Source organism: Penicillium manginii (genome assembly GCF_028828005.1).
Source record: "Penicillium manginii strain IBT 31320 chromosome Unknown utg000005l:1.0-5665137.0:1.0-5668048.0, whole genome shotgun sequence".
Taxonomy (NCBI): domain Eukaryota; kingdom Fungi; phylum Ascomycota; class Eurotiomycetes; order Eurotiales; family Aspergillaceae; genus Penicillium; species Penicillium manginii.
The window spans coordinates 2,011,323-2,024,803 of record NW_026643106.1 but is presented as its reverse complement, the minus strand read 5'-3'; the positions used below and the strand labels follow the sequence as shown (position 1 = coordinate 2,024,803).

The window sequence follows — 13,481 nt, the reverse complement described above, 5'->3', positions numbered from 1 at the left end:
GATAACTGCCAAGTTGTCCCTACTCATACTCACTAATCATCGCTACTTGATGAGCCCGAAGGTGGAGCCCGCGGTGCCTGCACGCAGACAAGCTCCACCTGAATATCGTCGGGACTGTGCGGTGGTTCACTGTCGTAGGTTGGAGAGCGAGTGATTATTCCAACCGCCACTTGCGAAGCCTGTTGGCGTGAGGTCATATCATCAATGTACCATACTTGCCAAGGATTATATCCTGATCCAGGAGTCATGACTGTGACATTTTGCAGGGGCACACTCTCTCGAATGAAGTCTAGACTGTGTGAGTATGAAACAGATTGTGGACAATGGAGTTTCAAGGGTGAGCTGTGACCTACCCTGTACTGGAATCGAAGCAATATCAACAAATAGTTGTGGTGGACACGAATCCAGTTTCGGAGGATCCCACATCATATGGTCGAGAGCAGCTGCCAACGGTCGACGATGATGATCGATGGCCGGAGGAAGATGAAAGATGCTTTTCTGGATGCTGTTCTTGAGATCCCGAGTACACTTTTCGCCCCAAATACCGTCACATCCATTGTTACCGCCAGACGGTGAGCCTGTCAGATTCCCAATGCGGAAGCCGATCTCAGTTGTTCGGTTTGTATCGATAGCGTTTTGGTTGATGTTCCGATCTTGATATCCCAACCAGAACGCGGTCTTGGTCATCGGACCCTGACCTTTACCCGACGAGAGTGCATCGAAACTGTAAAATAGGGTGATAGGGTCGGGAAATAGTGGTTGGAAGCTGAAAGGAACGGCGACTTGGGCAAGGGGCTCAATACAGTCCGAAGTCCAGAAGGAGCAGAACTGGGCCGAGCTGCCCTGCAGCAAGGCCAGGACGGTGAGCCATACCCAGGTCCGTGTCAAGTACCCTGATATCGAGATGGAAGCCATCATTCGCGATCGGTTCGATTCTATTCGAATTCAACGAGGTGTACTGAGCGATTCCTCCACAAGAGCGACCACCGACGGGCCCTCGAAAGGCACGATGATGTTGGTTAATAGACCAGATCGATACCACGCATTATCCCTCAACAACCAGTTCTCGCAGCAGACCGGGGAGATGAATCGAGGATGGGCGGGGGAGCGGATAAAAGCACGTAGGGAGGAGGGAATGGTAATAGTAAAGTAACCAACAGGCAAAGTTGATCAAGGGTCAAACAGCCATCCGCTTCACGAGGGTCCCAGGGTAACGGTCCCCGCAGCGCTAGGGACTCGGTCTTCTTTTTAGCCTTGTGGCTATCGACCGACCGGCTCCTCCTTGAATGTAGACCAATGGAAACCGGGGGCCGACGGAACCAAAGCTAGGATAGGAAAGCAGAAAAAAGAAAAAGGGTCTTGGAAGTGGATGTCAGAGAAAAAAATAAAAATAAATGGGAAGCAATAATAGGGACGGAGTCAGTCCGGAAGCAAAAGAATGGAGCTGCTCGGATCCCAAAGGGTGTACCCAAGGGTTCAAAGGTCAAACGCCAAGGGGGGAGGGGGGGGGAGATAGGAACCAGAACCACCGTCAGGCGTCTCTGTCGAATGCTGGGATTGAAATGGCATAAGCGATCAAGGTGTTTCTCCGAGCATTCCCAGGCAATTCCCTCAATTGACCGTGAGATGCCGGTGAAACAAGAAATAAGGAGAGTGTGGCCGCCCGCAGGTGTACCTCGGAGGTACCTGGTCTATCATGACTGACACCTCCAACCGGCAGGTCGTCCGTAGGTCGCCCTGCATAACTTGCGGAATCCTTTCTCCTCTCTTTTTTTTCTTTTTCTTTTCTTTTTTGGGCTGCTTTTCTTGGCTGCGAACGCTAACAACCGAGTCCCCGCATTACCGCACCCAAAATGGGAAAATGCAGGCGGTGATCCTAGAGTCAGGGTTGCAGCTGTACAGGGACCAGCCACTCACAATCCTCCGTGAGTTCATCTTCGGCCTTGGAGCGTGAAGGAGGGTCCAATTTTGGTGGACGTCCGTGGGTCTGCTAGTGCGCCCATTCTCTGTCGGACCCTTGTTGTCCCCCTTCTGGTGGCGTGGAAATCTCGGGTGGTCAAATGTTCCAATCTATCGTATCAAAGGTATTTTGCTGCTGTCGAATTGGTACAATATGATGCACAGCTGGTACAACCGCGCGATCGTATGTCGGGTATCTCGCATGACTCCCGTCCATTTCGCTCGGAGGAAGATTTTTGCGTCCGCTATGGCCACCAAATTTCCAGCCTCCCCCAATCATGCAAAAGCCATGAGCAACATTGGCGGGCCTCGCTCAATCGGTTGCTAGCGCTGCGCTGGTGCCTCTCGACTTTCGACTTGGATAAATCCCATTTTTGTTGGGTTTCCCAAATGTTGCCAGACCGGTTACACCAGGTTTGTCTACAGTTCCGTGACTTTGCATGGATCAATACCTTCTTGGCCACAATGTACTCCGTACCCTTTCTGTATGTCTTGGAATGTTTTTTTCTTTCTTTTTTCCACTTCCTTTCTGACTTCTTTTGTTTCTCTCGGATCGGTGCCCCCCTGCTGCGTAGTGGATGCCATCGAAGTATCAGATCGGACATGATGATCAGTCTCTTAGATTCCTGTCAATCATTCAATTCGGCCCCTTGGGTTCGCAAATCCTCTGACGTAAGACTTGCTTGAATCGAATCGGAGCATTCCGCCAGGAGCCTCCTCGCACTCGCTGCGTCATAGGTACTGGAGATTAGGCCACGGCCTCCTCATTGGTGCAGAGCCCGTGGATTCTTCGGGATTGTCCCTAGTGGAGATACCAACAATAACGAGCATCACCACAGAGATCCGTCGGCTGAATACGACCGGTATATAGCCTGCAATTTTCTTGGCGGGGCGGTTTGTTGCTGATGTGAAGACCCTCTTGACGATGTGACCTCATATGTGCATGTGCTATGTAAAGTACTCCGTACTCCGTACTCTGCAAGAGATTTGCTGAGCGATTGGTTCAACAGGCGGCTGCTCGGTGGAGATCAGGAATAGATCAAAAATGAGCGAGGAAAGGTACTTCGTATAGAAAAAAGGCACGCCAAGCTATGGAAGCAGATATCATCAAGTCAGACCCTGCCCACGCTGACGATTACAATTACAAAAAAAGTCGTGGGCTCGTATCCATCGCTTTTCCCCGCCCCCAAGGGAAGGCCAAACAAGGAAATCCCTTCGTTACTTGCCAAGAGATCTCAGCCGTTCCCTCAATGTCACCTGTGACTGGTTGATGGAGTCAAACAACCGGTGCAGGCGTTCCTTCTCTCGTGCCACGTTCGCATCGACGGTCGCAGAGATGAGTTGCAGGGTCTGAATCTCGGTGATTTCAGCTTCGCTATGTTTCGCGAGTGGATCGAACTTCTGCAAGTGTGTCTCGGCACTTTGGAGTTTGTTGATAGCCTTGACCAGCGGAAGCAGGGTTGACAGGTTGTTGGTTAGCCAGACCGCATTTTCAGGCGTGGCGTCTTGACGTCCCCAAATTATGTTCATAGCCACAGCCCGCTGATCGAAAGTCTTCTCACTATTGGGTGGAAGTGGACTTTGATTGGAGTCCCAGTCAAAATGGGGGAGAACGATTATACCCGCCTTCCACATCTCGTAGTCTTCTTTCTCTCGGGGAAGCATACGCTCCTTGGCGAAGCTTTCGGCAGTCTGTCTAGTGGGTAGAGGAGACTCCGAGTCGTTGGCCGAAAGTGCTAGGCTGCGACCATTCGCGACAGCATCGGCCAGGGTGTAAAGTTTCCTCGCAGTGTCATCAAGACCGTCCTCTGCCGTAGGGATAGCCATGAAGATAGGGAGCTCGTTCCAGCTTAGCTGAGCAAGGTGGTCAAACGAATGTCCAGGCTCCCCACCCTGCGCATTTGGATAGCCAGTGTTACTAGCAGTGGGTTCCATTGGGTGAGAGATGCACTAAGACAATAGGTCTAGCAGAGGGTGATATAGATCTACCGCGATGAAGTTGCTGAGGTCTCCGCGTCGACAAATTCCCAACCTCCACACGGCTAGATCCCCTAATAGTGGACTGGTAGTCAAATCAAAAGAGGAACTATAAATGGAGCGTTCTATGAACAAGTGCTGTACAAGCGACGGAAACGCGCAGGGTGTTTGACGTTGATGATACCCAGGTGCCTTCTTGTCTGGCAGGCCCAAAGAAGCAATACCTGTTGCCTAAGGCCAATACAATGATCAGGTGACGGTGGAAATCAACTCAACGTGAGTGAACTGTGGAACGTAGATGTCGATAGGTATGCTTGAGTTGATTGAATATTGTACAAATAAATTTCTCAGGAAGAGTTCCATCACCCCGAATTCCAGTATGATACAAACGCTTGCGAAGCAATTGCTTCGATGCAGACCGAGTTGGCCATGTACAGTGATTTCGACTTATCATGCAAAAGGCGGCAGTTGAAAGGCAACAGAAATAAAACAACAACAGTCGTGGGAGAGTGTCCGTAAGCTTGTGAAAATTAAAAATCCCAAAAACTCCGCGCTGAAAAGAAAATGCAAATGTGTAGACCATTGCGCGAACATGTGAGGAAATAGTCACAGAGATGTAGAACCTTCGCAGCACATGATCTATTTGTCGTCGTCCTCGATGGCATGGCCATTACCCTGTAGCCAGACACGCTTCCAGGGACCCTCAGTTCCGAATGCAGCCTCGCGATCTTCTCGCATTCCTTCCAGAACACCGACGATTCCACCGTTGCGCAGACGTTCGAGGACGACATTCATGCCCTGCTTGCTCTTCAAGACGGCATCTCGCGTACGCTTGACACCGATCAATTCAATAGTGCGTTGAATACCGGCGGTAGACAAGGAGGAGAAAAATCCTCTCTTGGGCTCCTCTTCTTCCGCATCGGCGTTGTCAAAGCCAGCCTTCTTTCGGCTCAGGAATTTGCCCTGGCCGAGTCTAGATCGAAAGGTCACGGTGGTACGCACGGTGGTTTGTTCGCTCTTCTGATCGATCGAGAGTCCATCCAGGGCTTGGGTGCTATCCTCTGTGAGGATACGCTGGTAGTGTTGTTTCTCTACAACACTAAGGATACCAGTCCATTCCATGTTGCGCGACTCGGTCTCCATCCAGCCCTCTGTCGGGTCGACTATGGTGGTTTCGAGGATATAGCTTTGACCGGAGTTGTCGGAACCCCCCCATTCCCTTGGGTAACAACTTTAGAATACCCGAGGGGACCTTGGACTTCTTTAAGTGCAGTCGAATGGTGTGGAGGCGGCGAGTGTTCGGATCGACGTACCGATCGATCACGTCGGTTGTGAGGACATGGCGGGAGTAGGGATTCGGATAGCGAAGGAAATAAGCGAGGGATACCGCGGGAAAGGAATAGTCATAGGTGAATTTATTCTCGAAGAACTTCATTGTGTCGGTGATGATGGATACATTAGGGGGGGAAGAGAGTCGTCTGATGCTGTTGGGGGGACTTTTTGCGGCGAGAAGCTTCGCAGTGGAGACCAAGTCACGTGTTTTCGGAGATGTCACATGCTCCCCCGCCTATCAACGCGGCCCGATGTCTAATGGTGATGTGATCATGCGATCACTCGAGGGGAGTCGTATCTGCATGTTTTTGTGTTTTTTCTTGTTTCTATATGTATCTGACGGGCTTATAGTCTAAGTCATGATTCAGAATGCATGCTCAGTCTTGACGATTCAGCCCATCGTGCATCGGTGATTTCACGATTCCAAGGTGAATCACTGCCTGCACTAATCCTGAAGAAACTACCGATAGTAACCGTAGGCTAAATCCATCTAATTGCTCTGTCTATTTACTCTTTTTTAACTACCACACGGGTCACAATTTGATGACAGGTCTCGCTATGCCTAGTGTAGGCACGCTACACATTAAGTACACCATGCCTCATGATGTGATTCGGCGACGGATGGCATCACAGCGACCCCGCAAAATCAAATTGCCGCAGTTTTGCCGGAGTATGACCCCCTGAACTTGGAGATTCAACCTGAATCGCTGATCTTCCCCTCCCGCTAGATCCACTTGGTATGGTCTTATAGTCGGACAAAGGTAGAGGACTCTCTATTCGTACTTGGTAATAAATCATTCCTTATGGGGCGTGCCCAACGTCCTCCATGTTTCCAGTGCCGATGTCGCAAGGTAGGCCAGAACCTTCAGGAAGAAAATTACCTACAGAATAGTGTGTGAGACACTAACTCAATGAAACTAGGTCCGCTGTGATCGTCGACCTGGATGTTGCGATAACTGCGAGCGTTTGGACTTCGCTTGCTCATTCAAAAAGAACACTTCCACTCTCACAAACCGTCGACCTAGCCCCAAAGAGACGGTTCAAAATCGCCCTGAGCGGCGACGGGGAACGCAAGCCTGTATTGAATGCCGTCGACAAAAGGCACGCTGTTCCGGTGAATTTCCTGAGTGCGCAAATTGCCGTCGACGCCAGCGGTCGTGTCAATACCCAGTCAACCAGTCGAACAACATGGCTGACAACCTTGTGGAAGTCACACAACCAGAACAAGTTCCAAATGATACTTCAACTACGACAAGTTATAAACTTCTAGAAAGTATCAATGTCTTTTTTCAACATCTCTACCCGATTCCGTCGTTTGCTTTTCTCCATGAGCCTACAATCCGTCAGCAATACGAGAGTGGCACTTTGGACCACAATCTTGCCACGTCAATCACCACCACAGTGGGTTTATGGCTTCCAAGAGGTGAAAATTCATTGGATAAAATCAGTCGTCGCATCGAATCTGTGGAACAAAGCATTTGGAGCCAACTTGATAGACCCTGTATTCGTGACCTGCAGTGCTTGATGCTTTTAGTTCACTGTCATATCCATCTCGGACGCTTCTCTCGAGCCTATATGCTTGCAGGACTTGCCGGTCGAGCAGTCACTGCGTTAAGACTGAACTACGAACGACCAGAACTCAGCTTCATTGCTCAGGAAACACGGAGGAGGGTATTATGGGCGCTGACATCAATCGATGGCTTCTTCTCCGTCGGACTCCCAGAATACGAAACTATTCCGCATTCGATAATATACCAACGACTCCCTAGCTCCGAAGAAGCTTTTAGGGATGGAAATTCCCCAGCCCAGCCAACAGTTCGCCGATCATCCTTGATCGCTGCTCCAGCTGAATACGGGGGTCTACTCGCGGATTGTATTCAGCTTTCCAGGATCTCAAAAGACATAATGCGGCTTACGCGGCAACTCGCCTTATCTGAGCAACCGTTGATGCAACTAGGGGGCCTCATACAAGAAATACAAAATGATTTGCTGCGATTCCAATCGGATGTGGAACTCTCTGTTGGTCATAAAGTCGCGACACTTGCCAATGCCAATGATATGGCGCATTCTAGGTGGTTCCCCCGCATCCTTCAGGTGACGGCTACCTGGCATCAGGCGCATTGCGATCTATATCGACTTTTTCTTCCAAACTATCAAGCAGTTGCCCCTCAGGTCATCATGGACACGATTGAACCGAGTCTAAAAGATCACGCCCTGATGCAGTGCGAGGAACACGTCCAACATATCAACCACATTATGCAAGAACTATTACACTTACCCGAGGATCAAATCTTACCACGATACATCGCAGTCTGCGCCTACCATGCAACGAGGCTGAGTCTCTTCCTTGCAACCTCTCCTGATTGGAAGGTGCAAACAGATACGGTGACGGCCATCAAAAATGCCGAAATTTCTTTGAGTGTCTTACAAAAGTTCTTTTCCAATGTACCTTTCACTGAAAGGATCATTCAGGATATGCAAGACCTGGTGCGACTATGTCATGATCGACCCGGGGCAATATACAAAGAATTATGCTCCCCGTCCCCGCCATTTGATCAAGGCCGTCACCGGCATAGTCATTTGGCTGTGCATAGCTTAGTACGGCAGGCAAACTTCGTGGACGATGGGTATGATGAGTCTTACAATGACTCAGTGAGTTGATATGGAGAGGCTCAGACCGAAACAGATCATGTACAGTATCTGGTCTGCTATACAAGATATCATTTGAATATCAGAGAAATCAAAATTGTCCAACAAGAATCTCCTCATAGTCCCCATCTCGTGGGTCAGTTTCTATGGTTTAATGAAACCTTCCTCGCGGGATCTAAGAATTTATGCCATTTCCTTGAGTATGGCCGAGCCGCGCCTTTTCACTTCGGGATTTGCTCGTAGAATCAAAAAATGCTACAAAGATATTTGTCAGATTGAATCTCGCCATCATTTCACGCTCGAGGAAAAAGATCATCAGCACTCACGTTTTTCACCAAAGACGGTGGTTCGAATTCCTCGCCGAGGGCTTTCATACGTGCCAGGAATGACTCGGTGAAGAGTGCATCTATAAGTTACACATCAGCCGATGCTCAGAATAGGATCATGATTTTTGAATACCGATTGTCCCACATGGCAACGCTTCCCACTTCCCACTTCCACCGGACGGCATGGTCATCTCCTGAGTGGATGTGGTAGTTAACGAAGTCAAGAATCCTGTCCGACTCCACTTTCTTTAATTCGGCGAATCCCGAAACGAAACCTGGGTTCACATTAAGGGCTTTTAGCCCAGTGACGGGGTGAGTTCGCACTGCAGGATGATGGGTATCGATCGGTGGGCGATTCACTGGGGCCTGCCAGAGATCAAGAATTGTGTCGTCTGGGTACAGCAGGATTAGCTCATTGAAATAGAATGGAGTAAAATGCAAATATAAGACAAACATTGGAAGCGCGAAGTATGAACTGCATGGAGACCATCGATAAATTTCTTAAACGTCTCGCTCAGGGCATCATAGAGACCATATTGTGAAACCTTTGTCCAAAACCACTGTGAGTAAACTTGAACGTCACCAAGGCTACTAGTACTTATTGCATATCACCCACCCATGCGGTATCTCCCCCGACTTCAGGATGTTCCTCCATTCTCAAAAGTGAGTAAGACGGAGCTGTAAATGGTGGTGAGATTTGTGAAGTAATGGTATTCTCGATAATACATACGGTTCAACTCAAAGGATGTATCTGCATGAAAATCGCCAGATGGCTTCTCGAATGAGTTTCAAATAGCCACGAGTCTCAAAAGGGATACTTACCCATGGAGTATAACTCAGAGCATCACGATGGTCTTCCTTGCTACCTTTGATAACCACAAACTGCAACAATCAGCAAATTTAGTAATTGTGTACGAGAAATGCTTGGAAAGTACTACTTTTTGATCCTCGAGGGAAGTTAGCGCTGCATTGCTATTGATTTTCTAGCATGGTTCTCACCTTCTGGGCTGGGTGTCTGTCGAGAATACCTAGCTTAACTGTTAACAGTCCAAACCTAGGATGCAAATGTAGCCATGCTTTTACCATAATGCTCGAAAAGCTTAACCTGTTGTTCAGTCGTGAGGTCTTGTTCGCGAAAGAAAACAACACCCCTCTCGTTGACCAACAGAGCCAGCTCATCCAGCTGCTGCTCTGATAATTGAGAAAGCTGAACGCCCTGCAGGACAGATCCAATAGATTCCGTCAAATCAACCCTCTTGGCGACCGAGAATAAGGCTTTTTTATCCGGATCAGCGAAATGAGCTCGATCCTGGGGCGGATCAATCAGTTGGCGGATAGGCTCAGGAGGAACATAGTCCTTTATCTTAGGGTTGAAATGGGGGTGAAGAGTGATGGGAAATCCCGAATCTGGCGAGATATGCTTTCGTGCCTCCAAGTGAGCCATGTTGCTGTAAGCTAGATCAATCGAAACGATACTTTAATAAGACAGATACAAAACGGCTTTGTAGCAGAACCTCGGATCTTATGTATTCAATAATGCGGGGAAAACTCGACGATTAATTGCGCCAGAATAATATCGGATAGCGTGAGTAGAACCTTGGAACTATACCATCGATGTACTCAGTTAATCGTCCGATGGCGTGATAGGACTATGGCACAACATGAATCAGTATGGAGGCACATCTGCAAATACGATTTTCATTGAAATGATGTCAGCCATGTCTATGGAATAATTATAACTACCTGCTAGCGTCCCATTAATATTACCAATTCTTCCAATACTACTTTATTCCAGGTCTATAAGTAATTTATCCTTGTTGCCAAAGAGTCGTCTTGCACTTGAATGATAGAGGAATTCTAATGGCTATTTCAAAAGCTGAATGAGCCTCGCTATTATTTCCAATCTGATACCAGTAAATTAAACTCTAAGACCTCAGCAGGTCTCATCACCAAGGGTATGTTTTATACAAAAAAGTCATGAATATACCACCATAAATGGTTATTCTAAAAGAATGTTCAACAAATAAAAGAAAGTAGTCTATACCAACAACATCGTTCACAGCATCAACACATCTCTCTACTCGTGAGACATAGGCTCCTGCTTCTCATTGGCAGCGGCACCCAGAGACAGGGGCTCGGGGCCATCTTTGTTCATGCTGCGAATGACAGGGCTGGTACGCTCGAAGTACTTGTGCATCGAGCCCTGGAGGAGGCTTTCATCGATATCATCGATGCCAAGATCAGTCGAGGACTCCTCGGCACGGAGGGCCATGGCAGCCTCCCACTCGGCACGGAACTCGGACACCTTCATCTTGTAGTCGAGTTCGGCGTCGTAGAGCTTGCCCTTGCCCATCCAGCGCTCCCACGCAGAGAGATGCTTGCTGTGGATGGCGGGGCCGTGGTACTCGTTCTCGCGGCCCTCGCGGATGAATTGCCAGCGGCGCTCTTGCTCACGCAGATCCAGACCAGTGGTATCGGGGAGCCAGATGTAGGTGATGAGGGCACCGGCGAGACCGAACCAGGGGACGATCAGGAATTGCTGTTGGACTGTGGTGTAGGAACCGACGACGGCGATGATCAAAGCTCCGAGCTTTCCTGCGGCGGCAGAGATACCGTGAGCTGTTCCACGGATGGGGGTGGGGAAGACTTCGGCGGCGACAAGGAAGGTAATGCAGTTGGGGCCGAATTGGTTGAAGAAGGAAGACAGGAAGTACATAGTCTGGAAAGAGTGGATGTTCTCCGCCTTGACGTAGTAGTCGTACTTGAAAGCTGGGATGACGAAGAGGATAAAGCACAGCATAAAGCCGACAATCTGCATCCACTTACGGCCATAAAGCTTGGTGTCAACAAACCAGGCAGCACAGTAGTAACCAGCGAGGGAGACAACAATGTTGACCAAGTTCCAGGTCCAGGTAGTGGTAACGTCACTGCCAGGGCTAATAACACCGATAAACTTCTTCTGGAACAGCTTGTTACCGTAGAAGAAAACATCGTTAGCGAACCAGCCACTGGCGGTAGCAAAGACACGGGGACCGAAGTGCTTGAAGGTCAGGCGCAGAGACTCCATATCGTATCCAGTAACGGCGGCCTTCTTCTTCTGGGCCTCGAGCTGCTTACTAGCCGCCTTCATGTGGTAGGCACGGTAGTAAACAAGCCAAGCAGTACCAACAGCGGGGATAGCGAATGAGACACGGTAGGTCCACTGAGTAGCCACAGCAGAGTAGGGAGGGCTACCGCTACCGTGGTGGAAGATCAGGAGCAGCAGGATGAGGAGAACCTGGTTGGCAAACTGACCCCAACCCTGCATCAGGAAAGCTCCAACAACGGAGCGACCACGGTGCAGACGATCCTGGGAGGTGGTCACCTTACCGGAACCGTATCCATTCTCCATTCCAATAGTGGCAGTCATGGGATATTCACCACCGACACCGATGGAGTAGAAGAAGAGAGACCAGGCGTAGCAGATAATCCAACCGTTCTGAGTGACACCCCAGGCGGCAGTCAGCATGAGAAGACCGATGAACATGATAGTGGCATCTTGGATGAGACCCCAGCGACGACCGATCCTATTCATACTTGTCAGTATTTCCTTGGTAGAGTATGGAATTGGCGGGGGTATACGAACCAGTCACCCAAGAAACCGACGAGAATCTGACCGACAATGATACCCACAACCTCGAGGTAGTTGATGGCGGCAATCCAGTTCTTGTCGCAAACCTCGTAGGTCTTCCAGCAAGAGGCGAAGGATTCACTGAACAGGGAACTGACGTTGCTGATGGAGAACAGGACGTAACTAGAGGCAGAAAGAGAGTCAGTATCGAGACACTGATACCATGCTGCACGAAAGCATCATTATTTAGGGGAAACATACCCCTCGAGACCTAGACCAGCACCAGGAAGAACGGCATTCTTGAAGTAGTAGCTGACGGGAGACAGAGGATCGGTCTTGAACATATCCCACAACCAAGCAAACTCCTTCTTAGCCTCGGCGCCATCCTGGGCGACACAGAACTTGACGCGCTGGCCGATAGGTAGATCAGCCCAGTAAGTGCCGTTAGGGGCATAAGCATCAGCGGGGCGGATGATCTCGTCGAAGGCGGCCTTCTCGTGGATCTCCATCTCCTCGAAGTGAGTGAGAGCCTCCTTCGGAGTCTCCATGTGAACCATTGTAGCGGACAGGTCGATGACAACCGGAACAATGGATGAAATAGGCCTAAGCCTTGGGTCAGATAAGGGGAGGAATGAGAGACTTGCAACAATTCAGAAAAGATTGACAGTCGGGAGGGATACGAAGCATATTTATCCTTTTTTAGACCGGGCTTTGGAACCGCGAGAGGCAGACCATGGCAGCCATGCTCGAAGACGACGAACCACCGTCGTAGCGTCCCGTCAGCGCACAGGGCGAATGAGGATCTGGCAATGGCACGCGTGGGACGACTGCACTAGATGCCGGGTGGGGACGAGTAATCTCTGATATCCACGCTAGTTCGGGGCAAGGCAGTCCATGGGGCGAAAGAGACCTTCGGACGCACCAGCTCGGGATGGGCATTGTCCGTAATGGATCACGAGCTAATTGAATGAGTTTTGGATGCTGCCATTCGCTGATGGAGGGAGGATAATGCAATGGATGGGAGGGGCGAGAGCTTCTGGAACAGGAGGGTCAAAGCATGTATCAGTATTAGCGCGTTGCTCCACCGAGGAAGTGATATACATACCTTTAATGACAACCGTATGACTTCCAATGGAGATGCACATTCCGGAATAAGTGAAATGAAATGTTTATATAGTATATCGTAAAAGAATGGATCTGATATTGATGGCGTATAGCCAAGGGAAGACCAAGACGATGCCCAGCATCTTGGCGATGCTTGTCGATATGTCGCCATTGCTTGGTACGGAGTACCTGCCTTGGGGGTCGCTTGGGATACGTTCCTGCCATCAAAGTCACTTTCACCCCGTTTCACCCCGTTTAATCCGTATTCACTCTAGTTCCACTTTCGGTTCCTCCATCCAGAGTACCCCCACTTGTGGCCAATCACCATCCGTGACCCGCCCCCGTGCTGGTCGGGTTGGCCGTCTGGGGCCGTAGTTTACCTCCGCTTCGACCAATCACCACTGACCATTCCCCCACGCCCCTTCAACTCGTGGTTAACCACGAGTTTATAGACTTTGGAGACTTTTCATCTGTCGCGTGTCTCGGTTTCCTAACTAAAAAGTGTCAAGCCACGCGATGCAGTA

The 13,481-nt window shown here is 49.6% G+C and overlaps 7 protein-coding genes across 7 annotated transcripts; 1 reads left to right on the top strand and 6 right to left on the bottom strand.

Moving 5' to 3' along the window:
- Nucleotides 1-32: 32 nt before the first annotated feature.
- N7533_007135 (uncharacterized protein) lies at nt 33-915 on the bottom strand (the record flags this gene model as incomplete). Its single annotated transcript, XM_057103785.1, has 2 exons — nt 33-289; nt 354-915. The coding sequence occupies 2 exons, from the start codon at nt 913-915 to the stop codon at nt 33-35; spliced, it is 819 nt and encodes a 272-aa protein (XP_056958742.1).
- Nucleotides 916-3,177: 2,262 nt separating this feature from the next.
- Nucleotides 3,178-3,894, bottom strand: N7533_007134 (uncharacterized protein; the record flags this gene model as incomplete). The annotated part of the gene is made up of 1 exon (XM_057103784.1): nt 3,178-3,894. One exon carries the CDS (start codon nt 3,892-3,894, stop codon nt 3,178-3,180), a length of 717 nt encoding a protein of 238 aa, XP_056958741.1.
- Nucleotides 3,895-4,575: 681 nt separating this feature from the next.
- N7533_007133 (MSF1 domain protein) lies at nt 4,576-5,371 on the bottom strand (the record flags this gene model as incomplete). Its single annotated transcript, XM_057103783.1, has 2 exons — nt 4,576-5,167; nt 5,250-5,371. 2 exons carry the CDS (start codon nt 5,369-5,371, stop codon nt 4,576-4,578), a joined length of 714 nt encoding a protein of 237 aa, XP_056958740.1.
- Nucleotides 5,372-6,071: 700 nt separating this feature from the next.
- Nucleotides 6,072-7,929, top strand: N7533_007132 (Zn(II)2Cys6 transcription factor; the record flags this gene model as incomplete). Its single annotated transcript, XM_057103782.1, has 2 exons — nt 6,072-6,119; nt 6,190-7,929. 2 exons carry the CDS (start codon nt 6,072-6,074, stop codon nt 7,927-7,929), a joined length of 1,788 nt encoding a protein of 595 aa, XP_056958739.1.
- Nucleotides 7,930-8,348: 419 nt separating this feature from the next.
- On the bottom strand, nt 8,349-9,687 carry N7533_007131 (TauD/TfdA dioxygenase family protein; the record flags this gene model as incomplete). The annotated part of the gene is made up of 7 exons (XM_057103781.1): nt 8,349-8,635; nt 8,698-8,803; nt 8,860-8,921; nt 8,974-9,019; nt 9,066-9,125; nt 9,243-9,271; nt 9,327-9,687. The coding sequence occupies 7 exons, from the start codon at nt 9,685-9,687 to the stop codon at nt 8,349-8,351; spliced, it is 951 nt and encodes a 316-aa protein (XP_056958738.1).
- Nucleotides 9,688-10,320: 633 nt separating this feature from the next.
- On the bottom strand, nt 10,321-12,410 carry N7533_007130 (uncharacterized protein; the record flags this gene model as incomplete). Its single annotated transcript, XM_057103780.1, has 3 exons — nt 10,321-11,809; nt 11,869-12,036; nt 12,115-12,410. 3 exons carry the CDS (start codon nt 12,408-12,410, stop codon nt 10,321-10,323), a joined length of 1,953 nt encoding a protein of 650 aa, XP_056958737.1.
- A 142-nt stretch (nt 12,411-12,552) lies between these two features.
- N7533_007129 (uncharacterized protein) lies at nt 12,553-12,998 on the bottom strand (the record flags this gene model as incomplete). The annotated part of the gene is made up of 2 exons (XM_057103779.1): nt 12,553-12,812; nt 12,959-12,998. 2 exons carry the CDS (start codon nt 12,996-12,998, stop codon nt 12,553-12,555), a joined length of 300 nt encoding a protein of 99 aa, XP_056958736.1.
- Between the last annotated feature and the right edge of the window lie 483 nt (nt 12,999-13,481).